The 19,999-nt window shown below is 37.1% G+C and overlaps 2 protein-coding genes across 11 annotated transcripts in view; one reads left to right on the plus strand and one right to left on the minus strand.

Annotated features, from left to right (window-relative positions):
• LOC107590604 (transmembrane protein 114-like) overlaps positions 1 to 5,932 on the plus strand; it is a 22,087-nt gene extending 16,155 nt beyond the window's left edge. Inside the window, exon 4 of the mRNA XM_016279463.1 lies at positions 5,766 to 5,932. Coding sequence (XP_016134949.1) covers positions 5,766 to 5,932 — 167 coding nt within the window. The remainder of the gene's footprint in view (positions 1 to 5,765) is intronic.
• An 8,907-nt stretch (positions 5,933 to 14,839) lies between these two features.
• The window catches only part of LOC107590590 (RNA binding fox-1 homolog 1), a 183,623-nt gene continuing 178,463 nt past the window's right edge, over positions 14,840 to 19,999 (minus strand). For 5 of the 10 annotated variants that reach the window (XM_016279443.1, XM_016279444.1, XM_016279441.1 and 2 more), the window contains exons 11-12: positions 19,828 to 19,880; positions 19,135 to 19,612 (exon numbers count right to left, since the gene is read on the minus strand). In XM_016279443.1, coding sequence (XP_016134929.1) covers positions 19,269 to 19,612; positions 19,828 to 19,880 — 397 coding nt within the window. In that variant the 3' untranslated portion in view covers positions 19,135 to 19,268. Of the gene's footprint in view, positions 15,877 to 15,971; positions 16,044 to 17,192; positions 17,269 to 19,134; positions 19,613 to 19,827; positions 19,881 to 19,999 lie in introns of those variants that run through there. The other 5 variants (XM_016279446.1, XM_016279448.1, XM_016279450.1 and 2 more) reach the window with 4 other exon arrangements.

Here is a 19,999-nt window from a genome sequence, read left to right on the forward strand (position 1 = left end):
GTTATTTAGCAAAAAATATTCATAAATTCTCTTGGAAATAAATGTATTTGCAGCTGTATGCATTTTGCAAGATATTTGGAAAATGTAATATACTGTGTGTGTGTATATATAATCAGGGTATCTTCCGTCAATCAATTTTTGTTTTAATATTGAAATCTGAAAAATGAAAAACGGCACATATTTCGTTTTTCAATTATTCAAACAAAACGAAAAATCAAGAATCACCCTCGCTTTCACCTCTGATTGATCCTCATGTGCGGCATGAATATTTATTCGGCCCACGTCATGCTTAACAGAGCATCTGGAACTCTAGACAGTTTTGATAGTAATTAATAAGCTTCACAACAAAAAACAGATGGAAAAAAGTAGTCTCAACTGTTGACTTCGGGTGCTGAATTTTAAAAGATAAGATCAAAATGGTCCATAGTCTTTTTGCATTTTGTTTATATTTGTATTTTCTGTTATTTAGCAAAAAATATTCATAAATTCTCTTGGAAATAAATGTATTTGCAGCTGTATGCATTTTGCAAGATATTTGGAAAATGTAATATACTGTGTGTGTGTATATATAATCAGGGTATCTTCCGTCCAATCAATTTTTGTTTTAATATTGAAATCTGAAAAATGAAAAACGGCACATATTTCGTTTTTCAATTATTCAAACAAAACGAAAAATCAAGAATCCGGCTTAATTTTTCGTTTTTACATTCAGGGATAGAAAACGAATAAACAACTTGAATATTCGATCTCTACATGTGGGCGGGAATGAAACGCCCCTCTCTGCTAATTGGTCAACCAAACATTACAACATAATAATAGTCCTAAAAAAACCTTAATAATAGTCCTCCGCTTCTATTGATTCTTAACATGTTTATTTCTACTACATTTTATCTCTTCATCAAACAGCCAGATTAATGAATGGCTTGACACAAACCATACTGAAGCAGAGCCTTTTGGCCCTAGGCATACCTGTTTTATTATAGTTATCCACCTATATATATATATATATATACTGTATATATATAAAGCTGGGTAGTAACTGATTACATGTAATCTGGATTACGTAATCAGATTCCAAAAATTAAGTACTTATAATTAGATTAAATTACATTTTAAAATACTTGTAATCAGAGTTACTTTTTTATTGATCACGTGATTACATATTATTCACACAATAGCAATAAATGATTCATAATTTATTGATTCTCCCTAATTCCTCTTTTTAATCTTTTAAATGTTCCTTTCTAAAATAGCCTAATGCTTAATTACAGAAAGTTTTCCAGTTTTGTGCACATTCACACAAGTCTAGTCACTGGTCAGGTGGCTCTAATTACACAGAAAATTGAGAGGCCTCACAGGATTTGACCACTGGATTTACAAAAATCATTTTAATTTTAAGAAGTGTTTTCTCAACATTTCAACATTGCATTAACTACTGATGAACACATTAATTTTGTATTTGAATTATCACTCAGTGGGTTATTTAACCATGTATTACTATGTCTTTGGAAGGCTTTTTTTCTTTCAAACACATTAAAATGCACAAATTCACATAATTTCTTATTTACATGTAATGCAGGGGTTCCCAGACTTCTCTCTCACCTAATTCATTTATTTCAAGTTCCCCCTGAGATGTTAAGGTAATAAGTTAATAATTAAGTAACACATTTCACATGTTCACCATTCTCTGTCACAAATTAAATATATTTTTTTAGTAAGTGTTTTATTTTGGTTGTCGTTATTTTAGCATGATTTATTTTAATTTGACATTTTTATATTTTAATTATTATCTTTTCATTAAACTCACAAACCCCCTGCAGTTCACGAGCCCCAGTTTGGGAAACCTTGGTATAATGCACACTTCATAGAAAGAAATGCAATATATTTTCTATTTATTTGCATTTTTATAGCAATATCGTACAAGATTATTTTATTTAAATCAATATGATAAATGAGTTAGGTCAAAGGTAATCTAAAAGTAATCAAAAAGTAGTCTGATTATATTACCTAAAATGTGACCCTGGAGCACAAAACCAGTCTTAAGTCGCTGGGGTATATTTGTAGCAATAGCCAAAAATACATTGTATGGGTCAAAATTATTAATTTTTCTTTTATGCCAAAAATCATTAGGATATTAAGTAAAGATCATGTTCCATGAAGATATTTTGTAAATTTCCTACCGTAAATATATTAAAACTTAATTTTTGATTAGTAATATGCATTGCCAAGAACTTCATTTGGACAACTTTAAAGGGCGATTTTCTCAATATTTAGATTTTTTCCCACCCTCACATTCTAGATTTTCAAATAGTTGTATCTCGGCCAAATATTGTCCTATCCTAGCAAACCATCAATGGAAAGCTTATTTATTCATCATCAGATGATGTATAAATCTCAATTTCGAAAAATTGACCCTTATGACTAGTTTTGTGGTCCAGGGTCACAAATGTGTAATGTAACGGATTACATTATTAACTACGTAATTTTTGTCATGTAATTTGAAATCAGTAACGGATTACAATTTTCAAGTAATCTACCCAGCTTTGTGTGTGTGTAAATATGTAAATATATATATATATATATTCCATTGTCTGCCCGTACGGATGTTTGAGATTAGCCCACATTTCATGATGTATAATTCAATTAACTTTTAATTTTTTGACAAGTGAGTTTTGCGAGTAAACATCACTCATGTTTTCTTGTAAAATGTAAAAATGTATGAATTCTCAATAATATAGCAAAGCATTGATTTAAAAGTTGTATTTCTGTAATTTCACAAGAAATTAGTTTTTCGGTATTGTAAATATGTAAATATATATATATATATATATATATATATATATATATATATATATATATATATATAAATTAGACAATGTGGTGATTAATTAATCTAATAATCTGTCTGAGAAACAGACATGACAAAAAGTAGCTTTAGAACTGTTTTTCTGATCCAACATATAATTTATTACATTTATTAGAATTTATTACAGTTTTCATTACAATTTGATCAGAATTAGTAATGAGTAAATAAGTATGATGACAATTTTCATTTTTTGGGTGAACTATCCCTTTAATGTTTTTCTTGCGAATGCCATAATTCTGTAATAGGTAGATTTGTACATCAATTCTGTAATAAGACATTTTATCACCATTGGAGCAATACAGTTTTTCAGTCAGGATGTCAATTTGAAGGCTGACCCAAAAAGGAAATTGCTAACAAGTTACTTTATTTATTGCTAACAAAGATTTGAATGTTTTTCCGATTTGTCTAACACATCCTTGTGGTCATTGTCCTTATTTAGTAGGCCAACTTATTAGCAACCACACACATACACTGGCTTCAAAACTCATATTTGAGGCATGACTGTGTGCAGTTTATGTTGTAGAACAAAAAGTGAAAGTCTTTCAAATAATGCTTACTGTATTTTATTCAGCTTTGTACATTTGAAATGTTGGTGCCAGTTTGTAGAAGGATTTTTTTTTATGATATAACTTTAAAAAGGGGACTTGGGAGCATTGACAATGGGATAGATTTTTATCCGGACCCATTTATCTGGTGCTACTCCATTACACAGACACTGATTCATGTTTTAAAATGAAATATCTACCCACATCATTTGTGAAAAAATATGGGTTCACTTGAAATTCCTCTCAGGATAAAAGCCTTTCTCTTTCAAGATTCACTCAGTACCTATAACAGAAAAAAATAATAATGTTGCTTTGCAGATGCCATGGTAACAACTAAACCCAACATGGACTCTGAACTTAATCAAATTGATATGAAGACATGCAATCATTGCAAAGCAGCAATGCCCCTAAATGTCACCAGACTACAGATCACAGCCAATAAATGACTGAAAGTCTTGAAGATTATTCATCAGCCTCTTCTTTAAGATACCAGCAGGAACTGATGGGCTCTGATGATGAAGGGGGTTCTCAAAAGTCATGAGCCTTTTAAAGTAAAAAAAGCACCAGCATAAATGACATGCTTTTAAGTACAGTGATCCTCACTGTGGAGGGTTGCATTAGACTTTCATTTCATTCTCACTGCTGCATAGACAGACATAAAAGGTGCAGTAACACAAAATATGTGTTTCCAATGACAAAGATAAATTTCACTGCCAGTCAGACATTTGGACACACCGTCTCCTTTATTTTTTGCTATGTTTTACATTTTAGAAGTATAGTAAAGTTATAAAACTATTAAATAACACAAACGAACATATGAGTTTAGTAACCAAACAACATAAAAAAAACAACAACAACCTTGTAATACTTTTTAAACTATCAAAAAACTTAAACACTATCTGATCCAACTAAAACTATGTTTTGACTAGTTGTGAAATATTATTATTAATAACAATGATATAATAATACAAATAAGTACTGCATCCTCAAAGGTGAAGTATTTTGATTTTGGTTACTAGTGTCACTAAGCAGAACTACAAAAACAAAGCACATTTTCAAACAACCTTTGCAAATGCTCCTTACACTCATCACACCCTTACGATGAATCTTATCATTAACAATATCTTACTATTTCATCTGGGGCTTGATAGTAAAGAGTTAACATTTGTGACCCTGGAGCACAAAACCAGTCTTAAGTCGCTGGGGTATATTTGTAGCAATAGCCAAAAATACATTGTAGGGGTCAAAATTATTAATTTTTATTTTGTTCCATGAAGATATTTTGTAAATTTCCTACCGTAAATGTATTAAAACTTAATTTTTGATTAGTAATATGCATTGCCAAGAACTTCATTTGGACAACTTTAAAGGCGAATCTGAACCCTCAGATTCCAGATTTTAAAATAGTTGTATCTTGACCAAATATTGTCCTATCCTAACAAATCATACATCAATGGAAAGCTTATTTATTCAGCTTTCAGGTGATGTATAAATCGCAATTTCGAAAAAATTACCATTATGACTGGTTTTGTGGTCCAGGGTCAGATTTGTGGCAAAAACTTAAGTTTAGCTTTTCTGTTGAGAAGAAACTGCAAGTTTGGCATCTCGATTGAAACCCATTCTATCAAATTCTGCCATCTTGTAAAAGCACCGCCAGTGTTCCCCTTTGTTTTACCCTGTTGTCTGTCTCTGTGTATTTTGGCAAGTCTTTGAAATTTGGCTTGCACTTCTGTTACTGAATCTGAATTTTGCTTTCTAAATTCTTAAAGAGATAGTTCACCTAAAAATGAAAATTCTGTCATCATTTACTCACCCTCCACTTGTTCCAAAACTATAGGAATTTCTTACTTCTGTTGAACACAAAGGAAGATTGTCGGTAACCAAACAGTTGATGGTAGCCATTGACTTTCATTGTATTTTTTGTCTATACTATTGAAGTCAGTGGCTATACCATCAACTGTTTGGTTACCAACATTCTTCAAAATATCTTTAAAATAAACGTATACAGATTTGGAACTATGCATGTAACGTGTCAGCCAGCTAAACACCCTTGGCTCAGCTGCAAAGAGATTGACAGATCTGAGCGGGCCACTGTTTTGATGGTGCCTGGGAGGCTCGATTGTTTACATTTTTGGGGGAGATAAACTCATAAATGGCATACTTATAGTAGTCAACTCAGTGAACAATAACCTTGGTTAAGAGAATGTATTCTGAGATAAAACAATTGTAAAAACGTAACCATTTATCAAGTGTGATTTCTGTCCGGTATCAGTACAGTGTATGCATTTACTGTCTTCTACAAACCACTGGAGAATGTCTTACAAACATCTTTTCAAAAACTCTGTTCCTTACAGCTATGCTGTCATTGGCTGGAATTTGTGTCTACATGGCGTACTCTGCAGCCGCCTTCAAAGAGGCTGTGGACATCTCTGGCCACAAAACCCTGGAGGACATTGAGATTTACTTTGGCTGGTCTCTGATTCTAGCCTCTGTTTCTTTTGTTGGAGAACTCTGTATTTAGAACTGTTTTTGCTTGTAAACAGTGCTTGATCTGTGCATTCTCTCCTGATTCAAACAAGGCACATTTTTCATGATGGATTTGTTTATTTATACTATAAGGAGTATAAATAACAAGATTAAAAAATGGAACTTAAAATGAGCACATGTAACAGCAAATATCATATCCCAGGCACTGTTTTGAGGACAATCCAATGAGCAGAAATGTCAGGCCAAGCATGAGATGTGATGCTATATTTCAGAGACCTTCTGCGCCACTTCCTTCTGACTATATTAAGGCCTTGCTTTTTGCGGTTGACCTTGAACTTGTCTCTTCTCCGGTCACAGTCATTCATTCAACCTTGATTACAGCGTTATCTGTAGACGCTTTGATTATATTCTTAGAACTAATGAGAAGCTCCACATCCTTTTTCTTTTTTTTTCTGAGGGCCTTTGCTACGTTACATAATGCGATCTTTGTCTCCCTCTGCTGGTGGACAGAAGTAGTGCCTTTCTTTAGTTTTGAATCTCTATTTTATGCTTCAAGTAACACCTACTCCAATATCATCAGTTCTTCTATCAACATGTATCCTAATATTACATTTGACCTTCCAAAACTCCTCTTTAACTGTTTCTTTTGTAATGTTTTACAGTTAAAATATTTTTACACCTTTATATGCATATATACCCCCCCCCAAACGAATTAATTGTCATTTGAAATCTTTACAAGGTTTTGCCACTATCCTTCATTTAAATATAATAACATTTAGTATGATCACTTTTTCTTTTATATATTTGAAAAAGTACAGGTCAGAACAATGTGAGTCAACAAAAGGCTGACGAGGCCAATCCTGGCCTGGAAGTGTCTCTGACAAACGGGGCAGATCAATATATCATATATATATCATATTATATATATATATAATTAACAGAATACTATAATTGTGTCACAATTATCCTTGCTTGGACAGACAGACAGACAGACAGACAGATAGATAGATAGATAGATAACACATTAAATTATTTTAAATACTGCAGTAGGCCTATAATTACAGGAATATTCCACCCAAGATAACTAGTTTTAACTCTACTGACAGTTTGGTCTTTTGCACCTGCGAAATCATACACACTGCATTTCGCATTGAAGTCCACCTGGTGGCGGCTCCAGATAGTAGCCTACATTACACCGCATGCACCACATCAGCCTTCATCTGTCTCCTCTCACTGCGGCAGGCCCCTCACACCCCGGCCTAAAGAGAGCTACGAGAGCTTTGAGAGATACGAATATTTACCACGCTGCAAGCGCACAAGCTCCAGCGGCCAAGCTGTTTTGTCGTAAACACGCATAAAGACAATGTGCGGGGTCTGGGCGCGAGGGCCAGAAGCAGCCGCACTCCACACTGGCATCAATTACTGCGAGCAGTTTGCAAATAAACAAAGCTGCTGCCTCTCATAAATCCTGTGCGTAATTACGCACTGCAGATACATGCGGGGAGGCGATGAGATGCAGGCAGACGTTATTTATCCCATGAAGTCACTGGTGCTGGCTGCAGACACGATGGAGCTGATCAAATATTAAAGAGCAGCATATGGAGGTGCTGGGTGTGAGGAGGCCAACAGAAAGGTAGGAAGAGAAGAGAAAGAGAGATAGACAGGAGTGGGTGTGAGACAGATAGGGACAGAGAGGGAGGGAGGGAGAATAACGAAAGAGTGGGTGTGCGTGAGATGATGAGATAGAGAGGAGGAAAAAAGAGGCTAGATCGCTTGCCATGTCAAACCACAGTCGACCTAGATGTCAGCAGTATGGAGACAGGGCTTGTGATGTACACCATTTGGGCAAAGGAGTCTGCAACTGATGTGATTGAGACTGGGGAGTATAAGGAGGGGGGAGCGACCCTCCTTCTTCTCATCTGTTGTCATTAAGAAGCATCACGTATGTGTTTAAGCTACTAACACTGCTGGTTATGATATAGTCTGAGAGGCTGTTCACACTGAACATCTTTTGCATGCCAAAGGTTTTATTTATTTAAACTGCCATGCGTCGCGTTTTAAAAGCAAAAGCGTGTTCGGTGTGAATGTTCCCTAACAACATGTTAGTTGTGACGCTGGTGCACAAGTCGCGTGTTCTCTTGAGGGCCGTTCACACAGAACGCGGAGCAAAGCGCGAGAATCGAAATAGCAGCCTACGCGAAACGTTGAAAAAGCACGGCAACGATCAAAGACGTTCGTCAAGCGATGTTTACACAGAAAAAAACACACAGTGTTCGGTGTGAATATTCTTGACATATCTGCACTGCATAATAGTGGATGTTCTCAATGCTGGCAGCTTTTTTAAACAGTCATTCTTTATATGAGCAGCAGGTGGAGGTAGAACACTGAGAATGAACGTTTGAAACTCTCAGTTAGCGTGGATCAAGTGAGAAGGGTCGATGAGAAGAGCTAGTAAAACAAAAATAAATTACAATAGTGGTAATAAACTCTTTCCATCCAACCGACCCCACCGACCGGCACCACTACACTAGATAATAAAACCAATCAGCATTTCATCTCACACCGGTGATATTTCATGAGAGAGCATTTATGGAATATTGAGCCATTGAATTGTGCATAACATGCGTTCCTGTAAAAACATATGAATGATATTCTATTGTGCTGCTAAAAGCATTTTGAGTGATGCACACGGAACTAAAGGCTGCGCTTTTTTATTTTTTAAGAGAGAGAGAGAGAGAGAGAGAGAGAGAGAGAGAGAGAAATGTTTAAGAAAAATGTTTCATGAGAAGAGCTAGTAAAACAAAAATAAATTACAATAGTGGTAATAAACTCTTTCCATCCAACCGACCCCACCGACCGGCACCACTACACTAGATAATAAAACCAATCAGCATTTCATCTCACACCGGTGATATTTCATGAGAGAGCATTTATGGAATATTGAGCCATTGAATTGTGCATAACATGCGTTCCTGTAAAAACATATGAATGATATTCTATTGTGCTGCTAAAAGCATTTTGAGTGATGCACACGGAACTAAAGGCTGCGCTTTTTTATTTTTTAAGAGAGAGAGAGAGAGAGAGAGAGAAATGTTTTAAGAAAAATGTTTTGGAAGAGGAAAAATATGACTCAATAAAAACAGTCTTTTCTCGAATGTCTGCATATTATCAGACCATGATAATCAGATTTCCCATGCTCATGTATTCCCATGCATTTCACAATGGAATCACTTGCTCACATTCTGAACTGCATCAATCAGATGCAAATCTCATGCATGAGATTTTATTAGACAAGAGAGGACCATGATTTGTGACTAAATGTGCCAAAACAAATAAGCAAAGGCACACTGCAAGGGATTTCATGAGGGTCTGGAGGGTTGCATCCTAAAAAGTAGCCCACTATTAAACAAAGTTATGATAGCCCACTATCACAACTTTGCATGATAATCCGTAATTGAAAACAATAGTTAAAATTTACATTAATGCTGTGAAATTAACCCTTAATGTCTAACTGCCATTCTTCAGTATTTGTGTCAAAACAAAAAGAAGGAAAAAGACCTAATGGAAAGAGTTGTAATTATGGACTTCATCTAGACATGTAATTTACTTTGAAATTAAATCTATTAAATACAGATTCTGGAATGACTACTGTATGATCCATAGGTATTGCATTTAAATACAGAATTTGGTGTTGTTACATTTCAGCATAACAAAACAGACACATTATTTTATTTTTGCCGTCACTCATTTGTAGAGTTCAAGAACATCTGTTCACAGTTTCCCAAGGGCACTGGGTTTGGTTAAATCACTGGTAGGAGCATTTTTATTATAATAACACCATCAATAACAGTCGACACTGCTCCACATATTAGAAATCACATCACTTCCTTCGGCTCCTAAGGCAGTGTGTTACATAACCTCCCTGGAATGGTGATGGTTCATAGAAGGATTGGAGTTTAGAATATGCATCTCTATACTCGCACCACAGGATTGTAAAGCTGCTACTTCAGAGGGAGGTTCATTCTTACAATCAGAGGCCCTGTAATATATACTGAGTCATTCTTCGTAATGCTGTTTACAGTAAGAGCAGTTCCCATGTGTGCACACTTGGCCTACTATTAACACTGCAAACTGAGCATACAAAGAGTTTGACTAAAAACATGGCTCCCTAGCAATTTTTTTTTTTATGTTAATGCAATTATATCTATATGCCTTTTCATAGTGCAGCTTTATAGCGCAGATGTTCAAAACATCTAAAAGCTCTTTTTGGATTCAGCTAATCCTTTATCACTTCAGCTTGATAAAGATAAACTTGTTTCTGCCACCACAGGCATTTGCCAATTTAATAACCTATATTATGTTTTTGAACTAATGCCATTTTCTGTTTCCCAATATGGATACGTTAAATCATTTGATGCAAAGAGAATAGATATTTCTTCATGATAGCTCAGGCGCTCTGTGAAAACAATAAGACTCCTGCTCTGAGATGTGATCGCTGAAAAACAATTATCATAACCACAGGCTACATAACAGTTAACAAAACACATTAAACAAAGTAATACCTCATTTTATTTTTAAATTAAACATAACAGTTAAATTATAGCAATTTGAATGTATAAAAGTAGATATTTTACATAAATTAATGGGATGTGATATAGATTTCATTAAATTGATTCATTAAAAATGTAATTTAAATTACCCCATTTATTATTTACTTAAATTACCCCATTAATTATATATATATATATATATATATATATAATGTGTGTGTGAAATTAATAGTTTATTTATACAATTAATATTACTTTTATTCTGCAAGGATGCAGCTTTGACAACATCACAGGAAATATTTCACAATATTACAATTTTGCAGTTTTATTATTTTTTATTATTACTGCATTTTTGATCAAATAAATGCAGTCTTGGTGAGCATAACTGACTTCTTTCAAAAACATTAAAAGAAATCTACCTGACCCCAAACTTATTATTATTCTTTTTAGGAGTGCATTCAAATGCCAAAAGAGAGCTAAAAGATACAGTGCGCCTCAGCAGTTGCACTGTCTGTTTGATGTCTTCACACAAAGTGATGCACATTAATGTTTGCATACATCACACTCACATCAGCTCGTTCTGCACAGTGGTGATGTCATCTCTGGCACCTCAGTAATGCTGACGAACTCCACACGTTACCTCACGTGAACCACACAGCATTCCGAGAGCCCCAGTAAAACTGAATTTAGCAGACACTATCAAATCTGTGGCCTTTTGAAATTGAAAGCGGCGGGTCACATCACGGCGTTGGTGAAGTCCACGGGACTCCAGTCAAATGAAAACAAGACCCAGGCATAGGTCTCATTTGCATCATGGGTCTGATGAGTCATTTGGAGACTCCGGAAAAAGACAGGGCTGCGGGAGGAGGATGAGGAGGAAGGAGGAGGAGGAGGAGGAGGAGGGCGAAGAGCTTCCCTCAACGGCATGCAGTCGTAGCACTGGCAGCGACGCAAGGGCTCCCCTGGAGCAGTGTTTAGAGGCCTGGTGCCTAATCTCTGATGAAATGTCTATTATCAGAGACTCTGCGGGAGAAAGTGGAGCAGAACAGATATGATGGAGAGGCGATTAGCTTCTGCCCTGCTGCATCCTGCTTCCCTCTAGCTCACTCAGTCATTCATTCATAATGTGCACCTCCTGTATCAGCCTGTGTCACGAGCGCCGAGAAAGTTTGCATGAAATCCAGCCGACTGGTGACAATTTAAGTGCGAGAGCCTGATAAAGCTCACACAGGCAAGAGGCTGCTAGGTGCAGTGCACAAATCTTCGATATGACAGTAACTCATGCAGGTCCCATTCGTGACAAATGGCTTTGGAGGCGCAGTGTAAACTGCAATGGGATGACAGTTTTTGTAATTACGAGTGTCGTGGCGTATGGCCTTTTCCTCCGGGTGCCCAGTCCAGCTGTCTCTCTAACGAACATATATAGCTACATTTAAAAGTCTGTGACTGTATAATATTGTAAAAAAACAAACAGGGCTGGGATCCAGTAGGGCGCCTCAAGATGACTAAAGACCAATTCACATTCATCCTAAGACTTCTGGAATTCTACAGTTTAATTATTTTAGTTACTTTAATTTTCACAACTTCTGATTCCTGTAAATTTAGATGTTACATTTTTTTTTAACTTTGAATATTATTGTGGACAGCAGGGAGTTTTGGAGTTAAAAAAAGGTTGAGAATCACTGATTTAATGCAACCCTTCTGAAAGAGCTCAAACAAGTCTAACATGGTTTTCCGGTCTCAGATGGTCTTCCAGCCTGGTCTGTTGACTGGTTATAGAGCAGCTTGGATAGACTGGGAGACTGGGTTAAGGGCCCGTTCACACCAAGGACAATAACTTTTTAAAATATTCTGAATTTAAAGTAATAGCAGAGTTACTTTCAAAAATATTTTTTTCATCTGCTGAAACCTAAATACATTGACAGCCAATCAGAATCCATCCTTGAGTATTTAAAGTATCAGAAGACTTAATTGCAGCACATGCTTATAATAAACAAAATGTTTTCATGCCTTGGTGAGGACGCTCTTTTGAGAGTCATCTTTCTTGGTGTGAACAGGCCTTAATATTAGGGTGGATATTCAGTTTAAAACAGCTTTTATTATTGGGGAATTCATATTTGGTGAATTTTTCTCCCTTGATTCAAGACGTCTGAATTTCTGAACTATCCCACATAGAATCCATTGCGTCTGAATCCTAGTGACAACTGTGATTTGCAAATCTGCAGTGTTATGAGAGAGCAACGGCTGACCGATCGCGAGAAAGCCAGCGTCCACTCCCTGCAATCTGCATGATAATCAATCCAGTCTCATTCAGCCAATCAAACTGAGCAAAGAGACACAAATGACTTCATTTAATACGCGATTTAATTCAGAAACATAAATCATCACATTACTGACAGCTCTCACAGAGCCGGTGGGAAGAGGGACCGAACCACGAGTGAGAGAGAGACTGAATTAAAACCATCAGACCTCCTTTACCTCTCCCTGTGGACTCAGCAACATAATCTGAAGAGAATGTACATTTTTCATAATATAATTAATAACCAATTTTAAATTATGTCCCCGACTTGTGACCCAAGATACGTTAATTATTGATCACCCATTTCTGTGAAGAGGTGTTGTAATTACCTACCATAATGTGACTCCTTCATCACATTTAAACATTTATATTGCTTATCTTTCCAAGGACCCTCTGGCTAAGTTTTTCCAATTACACTGATCAAATCGAGAATGTGGGGTAATTCTTCTTTTCTTCAATTAGAACTATCTGTAGTATACATAATTTATGAAATTCCGTCATACCTTAGCGAAATGAGAGAAAGATAATGAATATCTGCTACTTACAGTTATGCGGGGCAGACAGGTTCAGGTTTGATGATGAGAGGGTCCCATCATTCTCCAAAGTAATGTTCTTCATAGCACGTTCAGAATATTGTCATTTGCTGGACTGTTATGCTAATGATCTTCCGCTATTTGTGAGTGTGCTCCAAATTTTTTTCCATTCAAACTTTAACTGCACCCTAAAATAAGGCCATATTGTGGCTTCCTTTTTGGAAATATCTGCAGACCGGAGAAGTTTCATAACCCTGAAAGTGTGTGGGATAACCTAATCAGACCGCAAGAATCCGATCTCGCTCCTTCATTCTGAATACAGAGTCTTCTTAAAGCCGTACAGATGACCACCTCAGACCTGGCAGCATCAATTCCACTTAACCTCCTCGGAGATGATCATTTCCTCTTCGCCTTGAGCTTTTCAATGCAATTTTAGTCAATGAAATCAGATCAGAGGACAAACGCACTCCATCATCTGAATGAATATAAGATCCGCCAGCCGGCATCGTGCAAAGAAATTCCGAGACAAGTTCCTGTTATCTTGAGAAACTTTATTGATGGTTATTGTTATGCAGATCATAGTGCATGCACATACAATGACAAGGAGAAAGCCTGTCCACAACACGTACTTAAAGCAGAAAGAGCAGAATCACAGCAGTGGGTAAGATATTTTTGCCAAGTTGTGTGATGTGACGCACACAGTACACAAGAGGATATTTGCAGCCGGATAAATTGGAGCTGCTCTTTTGTTTGTATTTTATGCAATTGAAACTTTTATAAATACAAAAGAAAGAAAAATGAGATATGTGACAAACACCTCTAATTAGGTATACTTGTAAACAACATGAAGGGAAGTCTTCGCGTATGCACAGTCAAGCTGCGACTCTTCAAGAACACCTCGACAGCTTGTTTGTGTAGCACTTGTAAATGACATAGTTCATTATCATTATTCCTATTTACATATAGATATCTTTTTCACAAGTCATATATTTCTCAGTTTCTCGATAATCAAACAGTTTCAAAGTGTAAAGGCTGTGTTCTAGAAAATAATAGTACAAAGGATGTCACATTAAAAATTATATCAAAACGAAACACTCGAAAGAAGCGGAGAACCAAAAGAAAACAGACAACAGAACGTCCCACAATTGAGAAGTAGTAGTAGTAGTGATGGAAAAAATTGCAGGTTGTGTGTGCAAAATTGTACAGTTGACAAAAATACTATGATTATATCTACATAATGATTGCATTACTTGTAAAGTGTTGATATAAATCTGTGTATGATTCCATAAAAAATGAGACACCTTTCTCTAACAGTTGGTCTACCACACTAAATCTAAAACATTATACAGTTGTGTTTTTCGTATAAGAGAACATCTTCACTGCACAGATCAAATTTAATACACCGTTAGTTTATTTTTTCCCACTCTCGTCTTGTACAAATAATAAGAGTTTCTTAACTTCTGAGAAAAAAAACGCAAAAAACAAAAACAAACGAAGATAAAAGAAAAACAAAAAATATAACCGGCGCTACTGGCGCCGTCTTTTTTTTTTTTTCTTTTTTTTTTTTTTTTTTTTTTTTTTTTTCGTGTTTCGACTCTCCCGTATTATAAAAGTCAGCATTTATATCAATCGACGTACTGGAAGTACTGTAATATAAAAAGAACATCTCGTGGTAGGCCTAAACTAGTGCGGGTCTGACTTAAGGACTAGATAATAGTTAAACAGTAAAATACTGTCATGGTGAATTTTTGGGGAGTTTCTACGAGCTGCTATGTATAGTCTGAATATACACACTGAACACCCCAGGAACATAACCTTTGGCTTTGAGTAATGACTGATATAAGACAGCTTAAATAATCGATACCTCAGTGGTCTCTTTGACCGGCTCTGTGTCTTTACTGCACTCGGGGGACTACACCGACTTTACTGCCAGCCCCCGGTCCTTCGCCCACCACGCCCGTATCTACTCCTACCCACATCCCCCGGCACACGCCTCCTCTACGGCACAGAACCCAGAAACAAAAGAAACCAAAAGAAAGACAAAAGGCGATGTCAAATGGAAGCAGAAACCACTGGACGACTCTAGTCACTTACACTCTTACAGAATATGATAACCCCGAAGTGACTTGAATATTTATCATACACAACTCATTTACATGATAAAGCCCTAACAATTTGAATCTTATTATTATTATTTTTTCATCTTTTTAAAATCTAGCAGCTCTCTAGATCACCACAGAAACCTCTACAGCCAACAATCTATGTAATCGTTAGAAATTAAAAACCCACAATATTAAAATACACAGCACAAAATATCTGAGGTATAAGATGAAAAATATCCGTTTTTGTCTTCTCTCTCTTAAGAGATGCTAAAATGATGCACTACTGCATGTATTGCAATACCCAGGCCTCTGAATTACTCCTCCGTTACCCCCACAGGAAGATTCTCAATAGGTTTTGAAAGTTTTTTTTTTTAGTATGGTGCGAAACGACTGTATCCACCTCGGTATATACTAGCCTGCAAAGAAGAAAGAACGAGACCCACATCGTCGGCGTGGCTTCTGGTCTTGGCATCAGTCAAGGGAGCGAAAGCATTCTGGAAGAGAAGCCACGGGTTTGGACACGTTTAAATGACACAGTTTAGAGGAGACCTCCGCTAGCATTCAGGTTATTTGCCGTACATACCCCCCCGGACGAAACCAATCACGTTCCATCATGCAGCAAGCACACCGACACACCTCATGCCAGAAGAGATGCATTTAGCTACTTAAAAATGTAAAAGGGGTGAAAGAAATGCATGAGTTAACAGAGCAAATAAAAAAATGAGCAACGAATGCAGAGTTTCATATGCCGCAAAAAGCATTTTCTTAACCTATTTTTGTCTTATTTTGCAGCAAAAATCCATAAAACAATAAATTAACAAAAGAAAACGTACAAGATGTATCAGAGAAAATATCTTGAAGTAAAAAATAACGTGCACAAAAAACCTCAATTGTCTATTGTTAATAGTGTAGATGTATGAAACACAGCTCATACAGAAGTCACTTTCAAACCAAGCAGCTTTCTCTGTTATTTTATGCGAAGAGTCTTTTGCCCTCATGCAAAATTGCAGATTGTGTGGATTCTTACTGAAACAACTGTATTTCGCCAGCAAAAATATGCAGAGCAATGGTAAATGTAACCACACCTTTTGATATTTGTTCTTAAAACAAGAAACTTAAAACGTTCAAATAATTAAATTTGAAAATAAAATAATATAAATAAATAAGTCTTATTAACATACACAAACATTTTAAGCATTTTTTCTGGAAAATCAGACAAAAATACAGATTAAGAACTTGATCTTCGCAGTGTACGTTTTGTATGCAACGTGGACGTTTTGGGATCAAAAGCAGTCCATGTACAAACAAGTCGCACATCGCAGTGGGTGCCTGGAGACTCTTATCGGTCTTCCTCGCACTCTTTCATCACACCGTCTCTCCTCTGCTCCCTCTCTCTTTTAGCTGTTGCTACAGCACCACTTAGGTGATGGATTTAATTATCAAAATGACTAATTATTCCATTAAGGGGAGCATTCGGCTAGGTGATATTCACAAAATTAGAAATATAATAACTAACATGCACTACACTGCCAAGAAATTAAGACATTTATCACGTTTACTGGGAGGATTAATGTGGCATTTCAGCTGCCGTTAGCACAAGAGACAAATTCAATTAAGTTTAAGCGAGGAGATGTCAGCAGTGCTAAAATCCATGCAGGAGGAAAAGGTGGGAAGAAAAGGGAAAAGAATGAGCGTACATGACAAGAGTGCACTGAGAAAAGAGCAGGGAAGGGATAAATAAAGGGGTCATGAGGAAAGAGGAAAAAAGAAAGAGGAATCGAGGCAGGTAGAGATGGAAATTCACGCTCACCATGGCACCAACGCTGTATGTGGCTGCTGGAGCAAGTGCGTGGTTGTAGGGGTCGGCAGCATAAACTCGTCCGTAACTGTGGAAACATGGAGAGATGGTCAGATCGCGCTGCCAAGTTAAAAATCGCTTCTTTTCTATGCAAACACAAATGCCATACAGTCAAATACGACACCACGGGCTGAAACAACTATGTATGGTGATGATTTCAGTGTGTTTGGAAAATGACAATCAAATGAAGTCAGAGAGGAGAAGATCACATGGCTCTTGCAGTCATGCTGCACAGGGCAAAGAGGAAGACATCACTGTTTGAAAGTTGACGGGCCACTTGTGCAAGACCTCACTAGATGCTCTGTCACAATCATTCTAATTGTGTGATTATAGGATGCCAGCGCTTACGGCAATATCCGTTTGTATATACAAACTTTGCAAATCGGTACCAAGAAGAATTTTCTTGTTTTTTCAAGTTCAATACACTTGCACAAACAACCCTTCAATTTTTTTGTAGTTTAATTTAGGCATATTGATCAAAAAGGCAAAAAAAAAAAAAACATCACAGGAAAAAAAAAATCAAACAGACCAGAGATCAATGTTTTACTGTACTTGCACAAAAAAAAAAAAACGAATCAAAACATATGTTCATTATTTTCGTTCGGGGCTGACTTGATGAAAATGTTGCAGGGTTTTTAGTGTAAATGTGAGCTTAATTAATACTTTTCTAGTGTCTTATATCCTGAGATCTCACCCTGTTCTCCCTCAAAGTTTGAGCAGGCTTCGTTTGAAAACAACCTGGCATATCTGCTCCTCAAAGCCTTGTTATGCATGCATGTTGTTTCTGGACCAGATAAAGAGCCAATCAGAGGGCAGAGAAAGGAGCCAATTTACATATTCTTCCACTCCTGGCGATTAAGAAGTTAATCCACTGCAAATTAGTATAGACATTGTTATTCACTACACAGTAGCTCTGTCTTCATATTTCAATGAGCGGCCAAGTATTTTGTTTGACCTGCGTTATCTGTGTTTACAGGGGTTAGTTTTAATGAGTATGCGGTGCAGTGATCAAACCAGGGCTGCCTTCGCTCTTCTGGAGCTAAGATTGAAAAGGTGACCCTCAGGATATAGCACCTGGTGAATTATTCCTAAAGTATTAAGCAAAGGAAAACACGCTGATTGGATGAGTCACCCGAAATGCAAGAACTGGGGGTTTTAACTGCCATTTGAAGGACACTGAAAATGTGTTTTTGTTTGTTTTTCTAGCAGTGCCTGCCAGAAACGCACTACAAATTTAAGCTTAAACTCTTACTTGTGACTATCAGTTTGTTCCTTTCTATGATCTGTTATTCTAGGCTTCTCCTGCCGCCCATCGAGACTGACAAAAACTCTGATTTATGAGACTGGTGAACTCTGTTTGTTAATGAACATCAGAGACTCTAACATACGGTTAAATTAGATCTGGGCTCTGAGATACAGGTTAATAAATCTCAGATGGCTGGGATATATCTGCATTATTGACTAGATGCTCATTATTTTGGAAAATGTGTGCTCCAGCAGCGCCATTCCTCTAAATGCATTGACTTTTCCCACCAGGAGACCGAACGGACAGCTCATTTCTATGATTTCTTTAAACAATGCCAGGCTGTGCTTTAGGGGCTCTAATGCGAGTTAGTCTAAACGCGGACCTTCTCCGCTTTTCTTACTTACTGATTACGTGGATTTGCGAACAGGATGCGTGCGGCCTTCGGGGTTATCATCAATTACTGAACTGGGACAATTAGACCATAATTTGCAAGTTTTTCAGACTCCAAATTACACATTCCAATTGTGTTTTACAGAAAACAGCTGATGTCTTCAAGAAAGTGCCTTCTGCTAAACTACAGCCTTGTTAGCATATTCATTTTCCATGGTCGAGGGGGAAAAAAAGAAGGGAAGGGAAGGGAAAAAAAGGGCTGTCACAAAATCAATGCGCGGACGGACAGGTCCATTTTCCTTTTTGTATACTGCGACTCAAACTAGTAACAATCACACTTGTGTCATTCCCAAGATCTAGCCACCTACAGCCAATGTGCAAGACACCATACACTACAAGAGCAACCTTGATACGACAACAACAACAGCACAACACACCTGTAAAACAATAACACAAACAAACCAACCAAAAAAAGGCCCTCTTGAGCGCACACACACACACACAGATCTAATGGAGAGGGAGGCGATGGTGGAGAACTCAAAGGAACCATGGAACACAAGGAAGATTGAGACAGAAAAAAAAGGAAAAATCACAGATTCCAAGCTCGTGACAAGCGTGTTCATTTCACTCTTCAAGGAACACATGCCTCTTCCAAGCAGTGCCATGGGAGAGAGAAACAGAAGATGAGAACCATGAATGCGATGCCTTCCAGCTATCCTCATGCAGTACTCCAAAACTACTCCACCCGTCCAAAAAAGAGCATTCAAGAGAAACGTAGTAAGATAAAACGTAACATCTACTAATTAAAAGGGGGCAGAAATAAGGAGACAGCCGGGCAATAGAAGCACTCACTGTCAGGGTGCATAAAAAAGGGGGTATATGCTCGCTCCCTCGCGGGTGCATCGAGAAAGTGAGGGTGATTTGGTATTCATTTATATTTATTTATTTTACCTGAGGAGGTGTTACAAGAAATTTCATCTGCTGCAACGAAGACGAAATGATTTCTGCAAGAGAAGATAAAATTTACAATACCGCCTGCTGACTGGCTGGATGGACGAGAGGTGTGTGTGTGTGGGGGGGGGGGGATTTGGGGGGGGGGGGGCCGGGGAAGGGAAGGGGGGGG

The sequence above is a fragment of the Sinocyclocheilus grahami genome, unplaced genomic scaffold, assembly GCF_001515645.1.
Source record: "Sinocyclocheilus grahami isolate Dianchi unplaced genomic scaffold, SAMN03320097.WGS_v1.1 scaffold130.1, whole genome shotgun sequence".
Taxonomy (NCBI): Eukaryota; Metazoa; Chordata; class Actinopteri; order Cypriniformes; family Cyprinidae; genus Sinocyclocheilus; species Sinocyclocheilus grahami.